The sequence below is a fragment of the Vipera ursinii genome (genome assembly GCF_947247035.1).
Source record: "Vipera ursinii genome assembly, chromosome: 1".
NCBI lineage: Eukaryota > Metazoa > Chordata > Lepidosauria > Squamata > Viperidae > Vipera > Vipera ursinii.
Window position 1 is genome coordinate 121082135 of NC_139512.1, and position 18970 is coordinate 121101104.

The 18970-nt window shown below is 42.2% G+C and overlaps 1 protein-coding gene across 1 annotated transcript; it reads right to left on the minus strand.

The window, feature by feature from the left end:
* Positions 1-412: 412 nt before the first annotated feature.
* CNPPD1 (cyclin Pas1/PHO80 domain containing 1) lies at positions 413-18301 on the minus strand. Its single transcript, XM_083375816.1, has 8 exons — positions 17965-18301; positions 13000-13102; positions 8914-8995; positions 7166-7286; positions 5778-5906; positions 5007-5068; positions 4232-4349; positions 413-2004 (listed from the first exon to the last, which is right to left on the minus strand). Exons 1-8 carry the CDS (start codon positions 18031-18033, stop codon positions 1420-1422), a joined length of 1269 nt encoding a protein of 422 aa, XP_083231942.1. The 5' UTR covers positions 18034-18301; the 3' UTR covers positions 413-1419.
* Positions 18302-18970: the final 669 nt, after the last annotated feature.

Below are 18970 nucleotides of genomic sequence, written 5' to 3' on the forward strand. Positions count from 1 at the left end.
TAAGTGAATCACACTATATCTTTGAACAGCTTTGAGGCACAGATTCATAAGGCTACTTTACTTCTGTATGTTTTAGCATAGACGTGTGAATACGCAAAACAGAACAGGGTGAGAATATTAGCTAAACTATTCTGCTACTTTTAGGAAGTACTGTAAAACAAAGTGTAAGATACCCAAGAGCGTAATGTTCAGTAGTAATATCTCTGAGCTATACATACCGTTTAGAGCAGTGTTTTCTTAACCTTGACAACTTCAATTCCAAGAGTTGGCTGGCTGGGGAATTCTGGGAGTTGAAGTCCACACATCTTAAAGTTGCCAAGGTTAAGAAACACTGCCTTAAGCCCCCAGAAAGAAAAGAAAGCAGCTGAGGGTACTGGATGAAGGTTTGATATTGTGAAACAAACAAAAGGGACAGAAACACACAAATACCTTTATTAGAAGAGATCCCATCTACAAATTACAGTGGAAAACTAATGCAGAAAAAAGTTGGAAGAAATTGGGGTAGGAAAAGCCTTTCTCCAGAGAGTTTGAATTATCACTCCCCTCAGCCATTGGCCATGCTAACTGAGGATCACAGAAAGCAGGAATCCAGCATATCTGGAGGCAATCTGCTTACTACAGGCAGTTATAAGAAAAAAACCGCCATCCTTCTACCCGCTTCTGTCACAAAAAGTGAAGGAGGCAGTCAAGCACTCATAAATAAGACCAGGATTTCCAAACTATCCTTAGTCTTCCATACCCTAATTAACAGTACTCAGTGAGTGGCACCCCACCCCACCTTCGTCCTCATGTAACAGCACAAAACCTGCTTGGCTTTTAGGAAAACGACGGGTAGACACAGGCAGAGAACACGAGTAATGACTTTACATACTTGTTAATTATGTAACAATCACTGCTAATCTAAATTGTGTAGAGTTGCCGCTATTCACCACCATGGTAGCCAGATCCCATAGCTCTTACAGAGTAATCTACCTGGCAAATTGCTCCACAAATACAGCTAAGCTGGGAAGATTTATGGTGCCTGATGCAAGCAGTCCTGATATATGTGTCCTTATCCAATTCAGCAAGGAAGGACTCAGACCAGTCTCCAGTGCAAGTAACTGGCTTATATGAAATGGAAGAAGGGTTTATTAGACTTTGTGCTCCCTGTCCCAGTCTCAACACTTTAGATGAGATGCGTTCTTCCAATAAACCCCTTAAAGCTTTTTAAGCATCACTGTCAATTTCGGAGAAGATAAAAGATACTGAAGTCAAATTCAAAAAGGTGAGTAAGTTAATATCTGCTGCAATACAGTGTACCAAGTGCTTCGTTTCCATCTCTAGCCTTTCCTGCCTGGTGTCCCATGACTCTGATGTACCAAAGCATTTCTTATCAAGGTGTTCACCCCCTACATCTGAGCTACATCCTTCTTTCCAACCTTAACTAGGAAACATAAAAGTTTTCAACCTGCCAAGCTCTAAAGAAGCCTGCCAAGGACACTGTTGCAGTGCTAGAGGTTCTGGCCAGTCTTTGCAATTGGGAGACAAACGAAGGGGTCTGTCCCAGCATGAGCTGCTGGAGCAACAGGGAAGTCCAAAGTGAGTTGACTGTTGAGCAAAACGGGTGCAAGCTGTGTGGTTGGCTGTCATGCAGGAAGTGGGCTGTTGGCAGCGTGGGCAAAGCGAAGAGCTGATGGGGGCTGATGAATAGGATAACGCCTTAAGGACTTTGTCCCAGAGATACAGGACTGTAACTTTAACCCCACTGATTCCTCTCTGCTGCTTTTCATCTTGACAGGTTTGATTCTCCACCCTGGGCCATGAAGGACAATATGGTGGCTCTTGTTTGCAATCCATATTCTGGGCTGAAGAGGAAAGAGGCAGACATGAAACCAGAGCATCTCTGGTGCTGGTAACAGCAGTAGGACCAGACCTTTTCACATGGATAGTGTGATGCATCACTGCAGCTGAAGCAAATACAGCAGCAACACCTGTCAGATATACCACACCAAGAATGCAGGCCAGCTATAAGAAGGGGGGAAAAAAAGAAACCAGATTATGCACTGTTTTTAGTCTCAGAAATGGAGCAATCCATTGGATCAGAATATATTGTCCGCTCCAATTACTTATCCTAGTCCCTTTCAAATGCAGAAGGCTAGGAATTTGTAAACCAATAAAGGGAAAAAAAACCCTCCATTATCTAGCAAGGTCAAGTCGGACAAATGCTGCTAGATATGCTAGTTTCTGAGTATTTATTGCAGAGTTCACACATATCATACTAAACCATAATGCAGTATATTTGGTTTAACTTTTAAACCATAATGCAGTATATTTGGTTTAACATGGATAGTCGTTGGGTCTTATTTAATAAATCTTGGTTGAACAAATCTTCATGTTTTGACCACTCTACTGTGGATTTTGTTGTTTTTTTTTGCTTTATAAGTGTTTAACATTTTTTAAATCTGTCTGCATTAAGCCACCACTTTAAGGGCTTCTAAATTGAAAAATGGTGTAGAAAGTTAATAAAATCACAGATGAAATAAGACAGAAGGTTATCAAATTCTACCTAGTAAAAATCAGGACTGGGATGCCTGGCTTCTTTGGATCAGTCAGAACATGTGACATTTGAAAGTATATACCGTATTTTTCGGACCATAAGACGCACTTTTCCCCCCCAAAAGTGTGGGGGGAAAACGAGGGTGCGTCTTATGGTCCGAAGGTGATCCGTATGGCCAGCCCTAACCTCTGCAAGTGGAGCACGAATCGGCATGTGTTGAGAAACGCCGATCTCACGCTCCTGCAATCTGCCTCGCTCGGTTTCAGCTTCCCTTGCTACAAGAGAAAGCAGGCTGAAACGGAGTGAGGGAGATTGCCAGGAATGCGAATCAGCTGATCTCATGCTGCTGCAATCTGCCTCGTTTCAGCCTGCTTTCTCTTGTAGCAAGGGAAGCTGAAACTGAGCGAGGGAGTTTGCAGGAGCGCGAGATCGGCCGATTCTCATTTCTGGCAATCTCCCTCGCTCCGTTTCAGCTTGCTTTCTGTAAGAGAAAGCCGGGCCGCAGGGCCGCCTCCGCAGGTACTGCTCTAATGCAGAGAGGGAAGGACAAAGAGGGAGGGAAGGAAGGAAGGAAGGAAGGGACAATGGGAGAGGGAGAGAGAGAAAGAGAGGGAGAGAGAGAGGAGAAATAGGGAGGGAGAGAAAGAGGGAGAGAGAGAGGAGAAAGAAAGAGGGAGGGAAATAGAGGGAGAGAGAGAAAGGGAGAGATAGAGGGAAAGAGAAAAATAGGGAGAGAAAGAGGGAGATGGAGAGAAAGGGAGAGAGAGAGAGGAGAGAGAAAGAAAGAGGGAGGGGGAGAGAGGGAGAGAAAGAGGAGAGAGAGAAATTAAATTAGTAACATGATTGTTAGGTGAATCTGGTTTCCCCACTAACTTTGCTTCTCAGAAGGTTGCAAAAGGCAATCACATGACCCTGGAACAATGTGACCATCATAAATATGAATCGATTGCCAAGCATCCGAATGCGAATCACATGACCCTGGGGATGCTGCAACAGTCATAAGTGTGAAAAATGGTCATGTCACTTTTTTCAGTGCCATCGTAACTTTGAACAGTCACTAAGTGAATCGTTGTAAGTCAAGGACTACCTGTACTTTATCACTTTTTTCCTTTTTTGGTGGGGGGTCAAGTTTTTGACACCTTGCTAGGCGACTGGTGGTATTCGGACATTGCCTTGTACTAAAAGTGGTACAATGGATGAAAAGGTTGAAAAGCCCTGTTTTAGTATACCGATACTATTTGGTTCAGAATTTTTTTTTCTTGTTTGCCTGCTCTAAAAACTGGGTGCGTCTTATGGTCAGGTGCGTCTTATGGTCCGAAAAATACGGTAATAGTTATTCAAAGAAAATACAAAGAAGTTTGTCCTTGGAGGGTGCAGTCACAGAACCTTAATTCAATAGGTTATTGGTGAGGTTTCTGTCTCTCTAACACTCCCATCCCCACCTCCACAATTAATATCAATTCACAGTTTCTCACGGTCTTCTCTCTGGACAGTTGGGTAGCTAGCAAAACAAGCATCTTATCATTTTTACCCCAAGTAGACATAGCAGGGATCTCAGAATTAGGATCATTCTCTCCTTTGCATACCGCACCCTAAATAGCCTGTTGACCTGTCCCTATTTTTAACTATCTCATCTACAACCCCTTGCTCTCTTTGTCCCTCTCTTTTTCTCACTTTAGGCAATTTGGTTCCTACCTTGGCTACCTGCTGGTAGAATTGACCCAAAGCCTGCTGCCACAAAGTTTGCTCCAGTAGAACACACAGATCAGTGTAGGTGAACCAGCCACGTCTAATACCCTCCTTCTCAGCCACACTGTAGGAACAAAAAAAAAAGGCAGAACCTTTGCTCAAGAACATCCCTACATAGTTTTTGATTTCTGGTGTCATCAGGCCAACACAAACAAATCACTTCCTTGTATTACAGTGACAGAAATATCCATGCTGCCATATTTGTCACTCCAGGAACTGATACACTGCTACCATTGATACAGTATAGCAACAGATCTAATTGATCTACAGTGCCAGTCAGTAAGATAACTCTCCTCACTTCACACACACGCACACAACCTCTCTCCAGTGGAACAGGAAGAATAAAAGGAGTTTGCTTTGGAGAGGATTTTCAGAGCTGACTAGCTCACATGGACAGTACTTCCAATTTTTAGAACAAAACATATTATGTTTCCAAAGTTCTGCAAAAATGTACATTGTACATTCTGATACATTGTGAAGTCACATGTGGGAAGACAGAAGACTGGCTGAACAGCCTCACATCCAGTGGTCCTGAAATAATTCAAATAGTGGTTTCATCAAGGTCTTGTAGTCTAGCTATGGATACGGCATAATATAAAGTCACTTTCTGGTCATATTCAGTCCATTTAGAATAGAAAGTAATTATTTTCCCAACCCACTCAAAGAAGTCCTTTCATACCAGTTCTAGAAAAATGTTAGCATCTTGATCAAAAACACCTACCGTCCTTCCAGCCAGCTGAGCACTTCAAAAAACTCTTTGGGATCTGTAAAAAGGCTCCAGTCCTGTTGATAAGAAAAGAATGATTGAAACAGTGAGCTAAAATTGTTTTTCTATCTGCCTTTTACCGAGGCAGGGCTTCAATTTTTATATGAACAGTGCATGAAACATAAGCAGGAAGGATTGAAAGATGCTCCATACTAACTACATTTAAATGTAAAAATGTTCCCCACATTCAGTTTGGGTAGTGCCTCATAACAGCCATAGGTAGTGCTTTTATTTCTCACTTATTTTTATCCAACAAATTTTCAACTGCAGCTGGTGTGAGGTTCTGATCATGGAATGTCCTTCTATTTCAAATGGAAGAGAAATCCCTTAAGTCTTGCAGACATCTGGCTAAAGCCACTCATTTCACCAGTCTTTCAACAGATTATTTTGCTGGGATTTTGTTTTAAACAATACTGTCTGCTTGACAATTACTGTTATCGCTTTGGATTGTTGTTATAAGTATTTGGGTTTCATTCATTCGTCAATCTATTGCTCTAAATTTACTTATGCTTCACAGTACTAACTGAAATCTATATCTTGCATTTTAACAACAAAAAATCCAACATTTCATTCTATTATAATTACAGTTAAACTCCTACAGCTTTGCCACTCTTAAAGTGCACACATTGTCTCGTGTCTTTTTAGCCTATTGATTTCTCCAAACTTTGGCTTAAAGTAACAAAAAATGTGCATCTCCCTCATATAACACATCTTTAGAAGTCTTACAATGGCACGGAGGAAATTCATCTCCAGCATATTTATAGTCTGTACATCCATCTTGCCTGCAGCGCCCCATTCATCGTTGAATACCTCTTCCTCTTCTCCTTCATCATAAAGGTACTTGCTGGCAACCATCTGAAAGCAACAGGAGGAGGGCTATATTAAAAACACTGATCACTGTACTTTGCTTTAGTATAGTAATGGAATCAAGAAATTGCAATTTCCCCTATTTCTATGGTTGGAAGAAAACCCCAATCCTCAATTTCCAAATTCTCAGATATTTTGGGAGGTGAAAGAGAGGGAGAATGTTATAGTATAGATTTTTATAGTATAGATTTTAAAGCCAGCATAAAAAAAATCAATACTAAAGCTTAGGTGAGAGAGACCAATTCACAAAACTAAATATCAGCAAGCATACAGATAAATTGTGTGATTGACCCGAAGCTAGAAAGATTAAGGGGAAGGTGGAGGGAGCTTGTGACAGGCCTTCTGGAATGTATTATAAAATGAGAAAATATGGAAGTGGAACAATGATGGTTAAACATGGGGGGAAAAAACAATATTTAAAACTAGATACATAGCACCAATTGATTTAAAGTTTTTACATCAGTAGAAATGTTGTTCAATAGATATCACAAATATAAGTTCAGTAATGCTTAAATATCATCCTATAGTACTTTAAAGTTCAGTATTTTCCATAACTATAGTAGTTTAAGGGACGCGGTGGTTCAGTGGGTTAGGACGCTGAGCTTGTCGATCAGAAGGTCGGCAGTTTGGCGGGTCGAATCCCGAGTGCCGCGTAACAGAGTGAGCGCCTGTTACTCATCCCAGCTTCTGCCAACCTAGCAGTTTGAAAGCACGTAAAAATGCAAGTAGAAAAATAGGGACCACTATGGTGGGAAGATAACAGCATTCCGTGCACCTTTGGCGTCTAGTCATGCCGACCACATGACCACGGAGACGTCCTCGGATAAGCGCTGGCTCTTCGGCTTTGAAACGGAGATGAGCACCGGCCCCTAGAGTTGGAAACGACTAGCACGCATGTGCGGGGGAACCTTTACCTTTACCTTATAGTAGTTTAGGATCCAATACAAGTTTTCAGACTTTTTAAAAATATCATATCTTTATCAACTAGACCACCATATCTCCATGGTGAGAATGTTGTGAAATGATGATGTTTGGAAGGATCAAGACAGCTTGTAGTACAGACAAAAGAACCTGAACATTTCTTCATAGCGTTACAGTTGTATACATCTTGAGAAAAGACTCATTATAAAGTACATGTATCTTCTATTTTCTAAGATGATTAAATGTGTGGATAGTTATATAAACAAACACATGCACTCTCTCAAGCATTCTGCTTTGCCTGCCTTCATCCCAACCCAATTACTCACCATGGAAATCAAGAAAAGATCAGAGGATGAGATCTGCTGTAGGTATTCAGGATCACGGTGCCGAAGTCGCTCGATGTAAACCAAGGCCAACATCATGGAGCAGGGAGAAATACAAGCTTCCCTAAAAGAAGCAGTATATTGCAAATCTCATTGCATAGGACTCAAATAGAGATCTTTCTTGAGGCCATTTTAGCTGCACAACCAAATACTATTAAAATTATATTCTGCAACATTTAATGTGTGCCAGAGTGCCCACAGTAAAAAATGACAATAAAGGTTAGATTAGATTAGATTTATTGAATTTATATGCCGCCCTTCTCCCTAAGGACTCAGGGCGGCTCACAACAAAAAACTTTAAGGAACATGGAATACAAAATTTAAAAAAGAATTAAACAATAAATGTAATAGATACATGACAATTTAACTCAATAAAAGCCAAATTTAAAAAACATAGTCAGTCCAGACCCTCTTGTTGGAATAACCAAGTCTTCAGGGCACGGCGGAAGGACCGAAGGTCAGGGGCCATCCGCAGCTCCGGAGGCAGTTCATTCCAGAGGGTCGGTGAGCCCACAGAGAAGGCTCTCTCCCTGGGGGTCGCCAGACGGCATTGCCTGGCCGACGGCACCCTGAGGCCGACTCTGTGGGAGCGAACCGGGTGATGGGAGGTTGATAATGGCAGCAGGTGGTCTCGCAAGTACCCCGGGCCTAAGCCATGTAGGGCTTTAAAGGTTATTACCAGCACCTTGAATCACACCCGGAGGGCAACCGGAAGCCAATGCAGCTCGTGGAGGAGTGGTGTAACATGGGAGTATCGAGATACTTCCATAAGCACCTGCGCGGCCGCATTTTGCACCAGCTGAAGCCTCCGGGTGCACTCCAAGGGCAGTCCCATGTAAAGAGCATTGCCTGTCTAAAATAGCTATTGTGTATATTTATAAGCTCCACTCTTGAATGCTGATAAAAAGTGGAAACATTCCTGATTTGGATTTAAAACGATGAGAAATACTATCCTGATCACATTTTGTTTACTGCCTTCTTATAATTGGCTGTCATGAGAACAGAAGGATTCTTTATTCTGAACCAACATGCTTCCTCTTATGATTCAAACAAGTGTCTGCAAGATGTTGCAGCAAATATAGAAAAATTAGTTTGCTCTTTTGAAGGTCCCAAGAGCAATATGAAAAATCTCTTAGGATTTACAGCATTTTTTTCTATCATCTCTCACTAAAAATCTGTTGGCAAGGCCAACTTTTTACCTTCTGATCCAGTTAACTTTTTTTTCAAGCAGAAATTTCTAGAAAGAACTCTCCTATAGTAATTTTAACTATTCACAATTATAAGTAGCTATCATATAACAAGAGTTCCAGTTTGGTGTAGTGGTTAAGGTGGTGGCATAGAAACCAGGAGACTGTGCATTCTAGTCTCACTGAAGACACAAAGACTGGCTGGGTGACTTTGGGCCTATCACACTCTCTCAGCCAAACTCACATCACAGGATTGTTTTTGTGAGGCAAATAGGAGGAAGAAGCAGTACGTATGTTTGTAGCCTTTATTAAGTAATAAAGTTGGAATAAAAGTCTAATAAATAAATAAAATATTTTTTTTCTTTCTAGTCATTCTTTCCCCACAATAAGAAAATATCTTTTTCCACAGCACTATTTGTTCAAAAGAAATGTAAAAAGGTACAACAATAAACATGAATGAAAAAAAAAGTGGGCCAAAGGAGCAGAAGGAGAATTAGGCCATACCGGGAGACATGAGAAACATATTTCTTTTGAAGTCTCCTAATTGGACTAGGAGCAGCTTTCTGAAGTAATTCAACAGCAATATCTAGAACATAAAAATAGCTGACATCAATACAACGCAAAGAGATCCTTTTTCTCAAGCTGAGGAAATGCCTTGCTCAAACTTAACAGAAGTTAACATAACGGAACATCCGTTCCTGGAACGCTTCACTCTCTCTCCCTCTGTGTGTGTGTGTGTGTGTGTGTGTGTGTGTGTGTGTGTGTGTGTGTTTGTGTGTGTGTTGAACCACACTTGATTAAAATAATTGTTCAAGAACGAGAGATAACAAATGCTGAGAAGGAATTCTAAACAGCCTCTCTCATGCTCACACTAGCAGTTTCTCATTTGGAGGTGGAGGGTGATAGTTTGTAAAAATTTCACACCCAAAATATTTCAAAACAAATCCTTTTGCACCTTTTCCCATTTGATTCCCCTCAAAAGCCTCTCAGACATAAGAAAGTTACAGGTAGATGTGTTACTAACAGGGGAGACGGTAAAGAAGAAAAAAGATACTTCTTCCACTATAGATTTGCATTTGTCAGATTTATTTTCTTTACTCCCAATCCTTGGTTTAAGTTGATTTACATCTTAATGGTGTCTCTATAATTAATGACACTTGTATCAAGTCTGTTGTTAGGACTTTGGTACTTGTCTGACTTAGAAGTATCCCAATCTCTGCAAGTTATCCTTACAAAATTTATTACTATAAAAGCAATAATAACATCAAGATGTAGTGTTGAAAAAAGCTGTTTTGTTTTCATTGAACATTTTCTCTAATTTCAGTATTGATCAGGAACCTTGGATAGAAGCTGGAAAGCTATTTACTGGCTAAAATTAGGAATGTAAACAAAATTATAAATTTATTTTCAAGCTAAACAACAGGATCTGCTTCAATAGACTCTGCCACAACAAAGATAAATACCTAATTTACTGAATATCATTTAGAAATAATTCATATAAATTTTAGGAAAAAAGCATATCTTTGGGGAATTACATATGAGAATAAATGTAATTGTAACTTCCGGTGGCGACGCGATGTCGAAAGACAGCCGTTTTCGGGCTGCCCGCTCCGCAGCTGTGTTTTTCCATCGTAAACAGCGTCTATCAGCTGTTTAGATGGATTTGAAGCCCCCTCCTCGGGAGAAGAGGAGGGGGTGAGGCCCCAGGTAGGGGTTGAGCTCTCCGTGGCCGCCTGAGCTGAGAGCTTGGGCGGCTGAAGGATGAGCCCCCCTGAAGCCTGGGTTGCTCCGAGCTGCGCAGCGCCTCTGCTCTGGGATTCTTGGAGCAGAGCCAGGCGTTAGCAACCACCCCTGCCAAAAGGAAATACTTTTGATTATCAAGATGCAGGCAGAGCGGTACAGGAGGTCAAGGTGAAGTGGACTCTTTATTTTTACTCCCTAGCTCAATGGATTTTATAGCTTTAAAGTGAAAGTGCGTAATAAGTGAAAGTGGGGGAAGATGGCGGCTAAAACTTCTAAAGCTCTTCGGAATGCGGGGTCTTCCCTGGTGCAAGAGACCTCACTGCAAGCTTTGCTTCCTCCTGCATCTCCTCCGGTATTGACGCTTAAGGATTTACAAGACGCTCTTGGAAAGCACGCACAACTGATGTCTGATATGATGGATGAAAAGTTGAAAAAGCTGGAGGAGAAATTGGAGGAGAAAATGGAGGAGAAAATGGAGAAATTGGAGAAGAAGATGGAAGAGAAGCTGAGAGCAATGAGGGTGGACATCTTGTCTAAGGTTGTATCCGTAGCTGAATGTGTGCAACAGCTGGATATAAAAGTGGAGGATCTCAGTCAAAAGAACTCTATATTAGAAGCAAAGGTATTAGAAAATGAAAATATAAGAGATAAAATGGATGAAGAATTGAGCCTTGTTCAGTATAATCAGATGCAGAATGCTATTAGAATTAGGGGTTTAAAGGAGAATGGTAAAGAAGATTTAAAGCAGCTGATTTCTGAGGCTCTGGAAGGGGTACTGGGCCAGTCAGCATCTGAAATTGAGGGAAATATGGACAAAGTTTTTCGTGTAAATTCATGGATTGCAAGACAGAGGAAGTTACCCAGAGATGTGGTGGTCTATTTTACAAAGAGAGTAATTAGAGATGAAGTCATTCAAGCTGCTTATGATACTACTTTGGTAGTGGCTGAGCAAGAAGTTTTGGTTTTAAAAGAGATTCCTCCGAAGATCCTAAGGAGAAGGAAAGATTTCGCATTTCTAGTACAGGAACTTAAGAAACGTGATATTAAGTTCAGATGGGAGATTCCAGTTGGGTTGGTGGCAACGCACGAAGGTAAAAGACATCGTTTGGTTACTGTGGCTCAGGCACTTGATTTTTATAGTAATGTGTTAAAAGCAACCCCCCTATCATTTTTGGAAGTTGCAAAAGGACACGGTGTGGGAAAGTTTCAAGATGTTGCAGATAGACAGACAGAGGACAATGGTGGTGGAGGGGATCAAGCTACAGTCTCATCGGTTGCTGCAGGAGGCCAGAAGATGACGCGTGCCGCCCTAAGAAGAGTGAGACGAGAGCAAGAGCAAGACCAGCGGAAAGTTATGGAATCTTCAAAGTGTGCTTACAATGAAGATGTAGGAGGAGAGCGGTCTAAAGAAGTTTTGGGGGTCATGACAGAGGTGCTCCAAAAGTTTTGGGGCGTTAAGATTGCTGATTAAATTTTTAGATTAGAATGTCAATGGAGTAAAATTATTATAGAGGAGAAAGAAAGTTTTTTTTTTTTAATATTTTATACAATTTAAGATTGATGTTATTTGCTTGCTAGAAAAGTATATTAGGGTTACGGACTTAAAGTATGTGTTGAAAGAGTGGGTATGTAAGCTCCTAATTAATAACAAGTTGTCTTAGAGATTGCTTAAAAAAAATTTTTTTATATATACTCTTTTTATTTGAACTTTTATTTGAACTTAAGGATGATTTGGAACTGTGAGACATTTGGCGTGATACACGCAGGAACTATTTTAGATTATAGTTTAGTTTGGTTGGAGATTATTAAGATTAACAGAGATAAGCGCTTTTGGTGCGTAACAGAATTTGTTTGGAAATTAGAGAAAGGTGGGAGAATGCAAATAGCAGGTGAAAGTTTTTTTTTTCTTTTCCCTTTTTTTTTTAAATTAATATGAATAAGGACTGGGATTAAGAAAATTTATTTTGAGTAAAGATCTTTTTTTTGTTTTCCTCTTTTTCTTCTCTACTTTATTTGTAATATTAATATTGTTTGTATTCATTTTATATGAGCTAGAGAGAGATAGAATTTATAGTTTATTGTTGATAATATAGGGGTGTTTATGTTTGTTTTTTGATTTTATGCCCTGTATTTAGCTCTGGGAAGTCGGGGGGGGGGGAGGAGGGAGTGGGGGAGAGGGATAGGGGTGGGGGAGGGGGGGATCAAAGTCAAAATGTAAAACTTTTTAAATTAAAAAAAAAGAGAATAAATGTAATTGTTATATTTGTAAATGAAATAATAGAGTAACATATTCTGTTGGGACAGACTAAACTTTGATTGTTCTTCTCTATCCTTTCATTCATTTAGTTCTTAGAAATGGGCAACTCATGATTAATTTCTAAATACAGAATAAAATAGCATTAAGAAGGAAGCTATTCTTCTGTTCTTCATTTCATCTCTCTTATGTATACCCACTACCCATACCTGATCCTATACTTCATTTAAAATGAAAATCTTATGGCAAAAACCACTGATCTTTTTTTCTTGAACATTTTCCCATTTAGTTTATGGTACTTTCTGTCAAGTGTTTGGGCCTAGCTGTGAAGTATTGGATATTTACAACATAATTCAGAGAACTCTTATATACTCGACTACTTTCTCAGATGTTTAACTAGCCCAGTAATGCTAACAAATGGGCAAAGCAAGGTGAGAATTCATGAACTCTTTTAAAAGTAAGCTAGAATTTGACAGAATTGATGATATAGCCAATTGGGTGTATATGTGAAAGATCAAAAGCCTTGGTCCAATTTCCAATAGGGTGTAATCTTCTCCAGCATTTCATTTTTTCCTCTCTTAAACTAAACTCACCTGCAACTGGACTTGAGAGATTATCAAGGGCAGTGTCTTTATCCCAGCCATAGTAAAGTCGTTTACGTACACGATCACTCAACTGCTGGTGCTTAGGAAGGAACTGAAAAAAGAAATCCATAACTCTATAATACACAAAACACACCATCTTTCTCCCCACACCAATCACAAACAACCAAAGATTTCATTTCAATACATAAACATGTCCTAAGCACCTATAGGAATATTATAAGCAACTTTCATCTTGTGACTTGTTCTTCAGAAAAATCTGCCTAGATCTACATTACTGAACCAGTTTGGTCTAGTGGTTAAGGCATCAGGCTAGAAAACAGGAGCCTGTGAGTTCTAAAGCCACCTTAAACATGAAAGCTGGCTGGGCCAGTCACTCTCTCAGCCCAACGCACATCACAGGGAAAAATAGGAATGAATATTATGTATTTTCCCTGTCTTGAGTTGTTTATCAAAATAACAGAAAGCGGGATAATGAAAAAATAAACACTGAGGCATGTAGAATTATACCTTAAGGGTCTTTTCAAACTTCCAAGGTGCAATTTCCAAAACTTTCATATACTGTATCCCTTCCCTCATGTGGTATCTCTAATCTAATTAACAATCCATTAAACCCAAGCCATTACACAAAGTTGCTTTTTTCATTTATTCTGTTCATATATATTCCTAAGCCTGTGTTATCTATTACATTAAGCCATAGTTTCTTAATCCTTTATTTATGACATCAACATGTATTTATTTTTGTACATTTATATGCTGTAATACTACTGGCTTTATTTCCTTACAGTCATTTAATTCTAAGCAACTTTACAGTGAAAACAATACAACTTATGAAATATTATATAGCTGATTGGCTGATTTATTTATGAAATTTACATACCACCACACCATGGTTTACAGCAGTAAAACCAGTGGTGGGATTCAGCTGGTTCGCACCACTTTTTGTTGCCCAGGCCCAGAATGGACTTCCGGAAGTGGCATCAACACAGAGAACTGGTTGTTCACATATTTGAATCCCACCACTGAGTAAAATTCAAAACCACTATATAATAAAACCAAAATAAACAGCAACATAACAATAATTACTTTTAGACTCTCATGAATTTGCTCAGTCACAAATATCTTGCCCTTGATTTTGCTCTCAGCAACAGCAAAATTATTTGTGTGTGGGGGGGGAGGGCGCACATGTGCACACACACTTTCTAATTCCAATTAAATTATTTTTGAGGCTGCTCTCTTTAGCCGTCTTCAAGTTGGCCACTTATTTTGGAGGGGAAGCTCTCTTTTCTCTGTTTCTCTAAAGCAGACATGTCAAACACAAGGCCCGGGGGCCAGATCCGGCCCACGAAATGGTTTCATGTGGCCCGCGAAGCCATCCTGGAAACAGTGAGGGAATGGCCCCCACTGCCTTGGCCCTGGCCCAGAGACCCTCCTTCTGCCAGAGACCCTCAGATCTGTCCCACTCCTGCCCAGGCCCCCATAGGCACCCTTGATGCGAATGATGTAGAGCTGGCCACGCCCACCCAGTAGGCCATACCCACTCTAGCCACGCCCACCCAGTAGGCCACGCCCACCCTGGCCATACCCACCCGGCCCCCTAAGGGCAACCGCGATGCTGATGTGGCCCTCAATGAAATTGAGTTTGACACCCCTGCTCTAAAGTCTGGATTTAAAAGATCAAAAGATTTTTCCTCCAAAAGGAAAGGCTGGTGCCTGCTTGGAGGCATACAGTATTTCTAGTTTGAGATCAAGGTGCTTTTTCAAAATATCAGCAAGTTAACATGACATGCAGCTGAAAATCTGCAGTACCCTGTGGCAGCAACACACTTGGTAAGGCAACCTTCACAATATCTGAACGTCGGCTATAACTTAGAACTTCCCTTAGGAAGTACCTTAGGAATCACCTGCTGCCAGAGTCAACGTCCCTCCGCCCAGTGCGCTCCCACAGAGAGGGCCTCCTAAGGGTTCCGCCGTTCGGAGAATGCCGTCTGGTGGCTCCCAGAGGGAGGGCGTTCTCTGTGGGCGCGGCTGACCTATGGAACCGTTTACCGGTTGAGCTCCGGATGGCTCCCGACCTTTGCTCCTTCCGACGCGACCTAAAAACATATCTGTTTGAGCAATCCGGTCTGGTCTGACGGGTTCTGTTGTAATTATCGTTTTAAGGTAACTTATCTTCTGCATTTGGGCAAAATTAGGGTTTAATTTGTTTTCAATATCTGTATTTGTGCATTCTGATATTTATGTCACTGTTCACCGCCCTGAGTCCTTAGGGAGAAGGGCGGTATACAAATCAAATAAATAAATAAATAAATAAACTTCAGTGAATATTTTCTGACATACATTTTGGTCCTTTCAATGAGAATTAAACTTATACCTTTACTTCCACGTATGTACTCCACTAACAAAGTCAGACAACTTTCATTCAGATCAATTATATGCTCCCCCTTTTTCTTAATTTCACACACACACCACACACCTTTCTCCCTCTTTCAGTGCACATTCTATCATTTCTTCCTTTCTAAATTTCTAACTTCAATCCTCCATATGCCATTGTCATCAACAAATAGGGCCATAGATATTCGCCAAGAATAACGCTTATGTCATATGTCTACCTCAAGTATTCCCTGCTTGTTAGTTTTAGCATATTTTGTGCACATGCCACAAATGCCGACAAACCAAACCAAAATCTCTACTTCACTCTACTATACTGTAGATCAGACATGTCAAACACAAGGCCCGGGGGGCCAGATCTGGCCCGCGAAGTGGTTTCATGTGGCCCGCGAAGCCATCCTGGAAACAGGGAGGGAACGGCCCCCACTGCCTTGGCCCTGGCCCAGAGACCCTCCTTCTGCCAGAGACCCTCAGATCTGTCCCACTCCTGCCCAGGCCCCCATAGGCACCCTTGATGCGAACCATGTAGAGCTGGCCACGCCCACCCAGTAGGCCATACGCACTCTAGCCACGCCCACCCAGTAGGCCACGCCCACCCTGGCCATACCCACCTGGCCCCTTGAGGGCAACTGCAATGCTGATGCGGCCCTCAATGAAATTGAGTTTGACACCCCTGCTCTAGATTCCCTAGAGATAAACAAGGCTGTAATATACTTGCTATTTATTGCATAGAGAAATTTAAAAAAACAGAAAGAATTAAGTAAGCAAGCATATATAAAAATACATGGCTTCCAACCAGTTTTTCTATTACTTTTAAAGGTAAATACTGCCAGCCCTTTTCTACTCTCTTAAGACTCCCAACAATTCTTATAAGCATTAGAGTAAAGGTGCACAATCTAGGACCTTGGATTCCCAGTGTTTTAGCAGGTCTTCCAAAGCTTTGATATGGCCTGGGGAGTCTCCCAAATGTTATTAAATTATAATTTTTAGTAAATGGAGAATAATCTTCTTAAGTATTATTATTTTTTATTAATTTTAACTGAATCTAAGTGTAAATAAAATTTAAGGGAAATCAGTATTTGACTTGATCATAACGAATATGACAGAAGTCCAAGAAAAAGTTTCTTCACTTCTTTTGCGTGGAAGTCTGTATCTTATGAGAACGTTTATAAATGCAAACAAGCCAATAAGCCCTGTCAAGTGTGGGGAGGAGTCAGGTGCAAGCAACCATTACCCTCATGGATAAACTCAAGCAGAAGCTTTATTATTAATTACCTATTATTAGTTAGAAAAATCTAGCCCGACTGACTGCATTCCCTTGGGAATGGTCAGATAAGGCTTCAGGGATTCTGGGGAGGTCAGGCCTTTGCCACTTCCTGCAAAGCAAGGTGTCTAAGCTCAGCCCGCTCTTAACACCTCCCTCCAGTCTAACTGGAGATTGTCAATGCCTTTTTTCAGTGGCAAAGCAATTGCAATACTGTTAAGAAAATGCGGCAGAAAGCAACAAGTTTCCCTAGGGTTTTGGGCTGATTCAAAACAAAACATTATTGAGTAAATTTCTGCACCACTGATTTATAGCATTTTCTAGAGCAGGGGTGTCAAACTCAATTTCATTGAGGGCCGCATCAGCATTGCATTTGCCCTCAGGGGGCCGGGTGGGTATGGCCAGGGTGGGTGTGGCTAGAGTGCATATGGCCTACTGGGTGGGCGTGGCCAGCTCTACATCGTTCGCATCAAGGGTGCCTATGGGGGCCTGGGCAGGAGAGGGACAGATCTGAGGGTCTCTGGCAGAAGGAGGGTCTCTGGGCCAGGGCCAAGGCAGTGGGGGCCGTTCCCTCACTGTTTCCAGGATGGCTTCGTGGGCCGCATGAAACCACTTTGCGGGCCAGATCCGGCCCCCGGGCCTTGTGTTTGACATGTCTGTTCTAGAGTAATCCAGACCATCAAAATTATAGTAAACAGGCTTCATACTGAAGTCAAAAATGACTAAGTCTAGTAGTTGATCCTATGAAGATGTGGAAAATGTCATCGTGAAGACCTGGCAAAGCTTCCGTCTCCACAACAGAATGTCCTCGTTTCTAAACACTTCAGGAGTTTAGCCCTTGTTATACCTCTATCCGATTATAATTTACATTTTATTCTTTTGATCTCTTATATTCTCAGTATAAGGAGGCAGGTATTCAGGCTCTGAAATTTTAAGGAACGTCACGATTCATACTCCGTGTGAGCTTTGAAGGAATGGATTCACTGATACAGAAACATTGTGTGTGTGTGTGGGGGGGGGGAATGTAAACTGGGCTGAAAGGAGAAAATGAGTTTGCTGGTAGATCTCGGGGTGATCTAAAGCAGTTCAGTAAAGAGCTTTATCTCGGTTCCAGCAAAAAAAACAAAAAACCCTGACACGCCTTTCTGTCAGAATTCAAAGCAAGGGCGCGTCAACAGATCGATTATCGATCAGTAAAGAAAGGTAGCGACGACGACGCACAGGATGGAGAGGAAAGCTGAAGAACAAGAAATGGACAGCTTGGGGCGGGTTGGGCGAGAGTGACGACGAAGACAACTCACCGTGAACTCCTGGAAGCCGCTGAGGGAGAAAGCGCCCTCCTCGTCCAGAAGAAGCTTGTCTAGGTCCATCTCGATCGAGGAGCGCGAAGAGGCTTCGGCAGGCGACTCCCCGTTTCGAGCGGAGCGGCGATGGGACCCTGTCACTGCAAGATCTAGTTGCCTTCCCCCCCACCCCGCCGCCGCCGCCGCCGCCGCCTCTGGAGCCCGGCTCCCCAGCGATCGGGCAGCTCTGGATTGAGCTGCACCTTCCAAAAGAAAGAAGAAGCCAGGCCCGGCGCGGCTTCTCGCCTTCCTCTTCCTGGGGCGGGAGAGGAGGCGGTCTTTCTGCGGCCGCTCTTCCAGGGCGCCAGCCAAGACATGAAAGGCTTGGCGGACTGGTTGCAGGATGAGTTACGGAGCGGCTGACGTTATAATTCCACCTCGGGTCCAAAGGAAACCCTCCGGGGAAGGGCCAACTTTGCCTTGGGAAAGGGAAAACGAGCGGCTTCTTCGGAAAGCCTTTGGCGCAGCGTGCAATTAGCCCCCGAGTCAGAGGCACAAGATGGTGGTGGGTGGTGCTGGTGGTGGGGAAATGACTGCTGAGCTCCTACGCTCCGTCAGAGGACGGTCTTCTTATGTCACAGGGGTCTTCAAACTTGCCCCTTTTACGACTTGTGGACTTCAACTCCCAGAATTCCTCAGCCAGGCATGCCTGGCTGAGGAATTCTGGGAGTTGAAGTCCACAAGTCGTAAAAGGGCCAGGTTTGAAGACCTCTGTGACTTATGACAATCTGGAGCAGACGTCCGGGGAACAACAACAGAGGCATCTGCTACTCGGTTGCTTCGCCTCTCTACCTAAGTAGCAAATGCGTGAAGGGTCTGCGTGAGGGCGTGGGTGGGGGGGGGGGAAATCCTCCTTCACGTGCCGAAGGAGGGGGGAGGGATTCACGTGATTTGACTTTACCACCAAGTTGGCATCCGTGCATTGCCGCCGCCGCCGCCGCTGCTGCTACTACTGCTGCTGTCG

Bases quoted from the DNA above. Each gene is read 5' to 3' on its own strand.
- CNPPD1 (XM_083375816.1), bottom strand. From the start codon at position 18,033: ATGGACCTAGACAAGCTTCTTCTGGACGAGGAGGGCGCTTTCTCCCTC. The intron at 4,350-5,006 runs GTAGGTGTTTTT...TTGTTCCTACAG, and splicing joins CTCAGCTGGCTGGAAGGACG to TGTGGCTGAGAAGGAGGGTA. The intron at 2,005-4,231 runs GTAGGAACCAAA...CCCTTCTTATAG, and splicing joins TCTACCAGCAGGTAGCCAAG to CTGGCCTGCATTCTTGGTGT.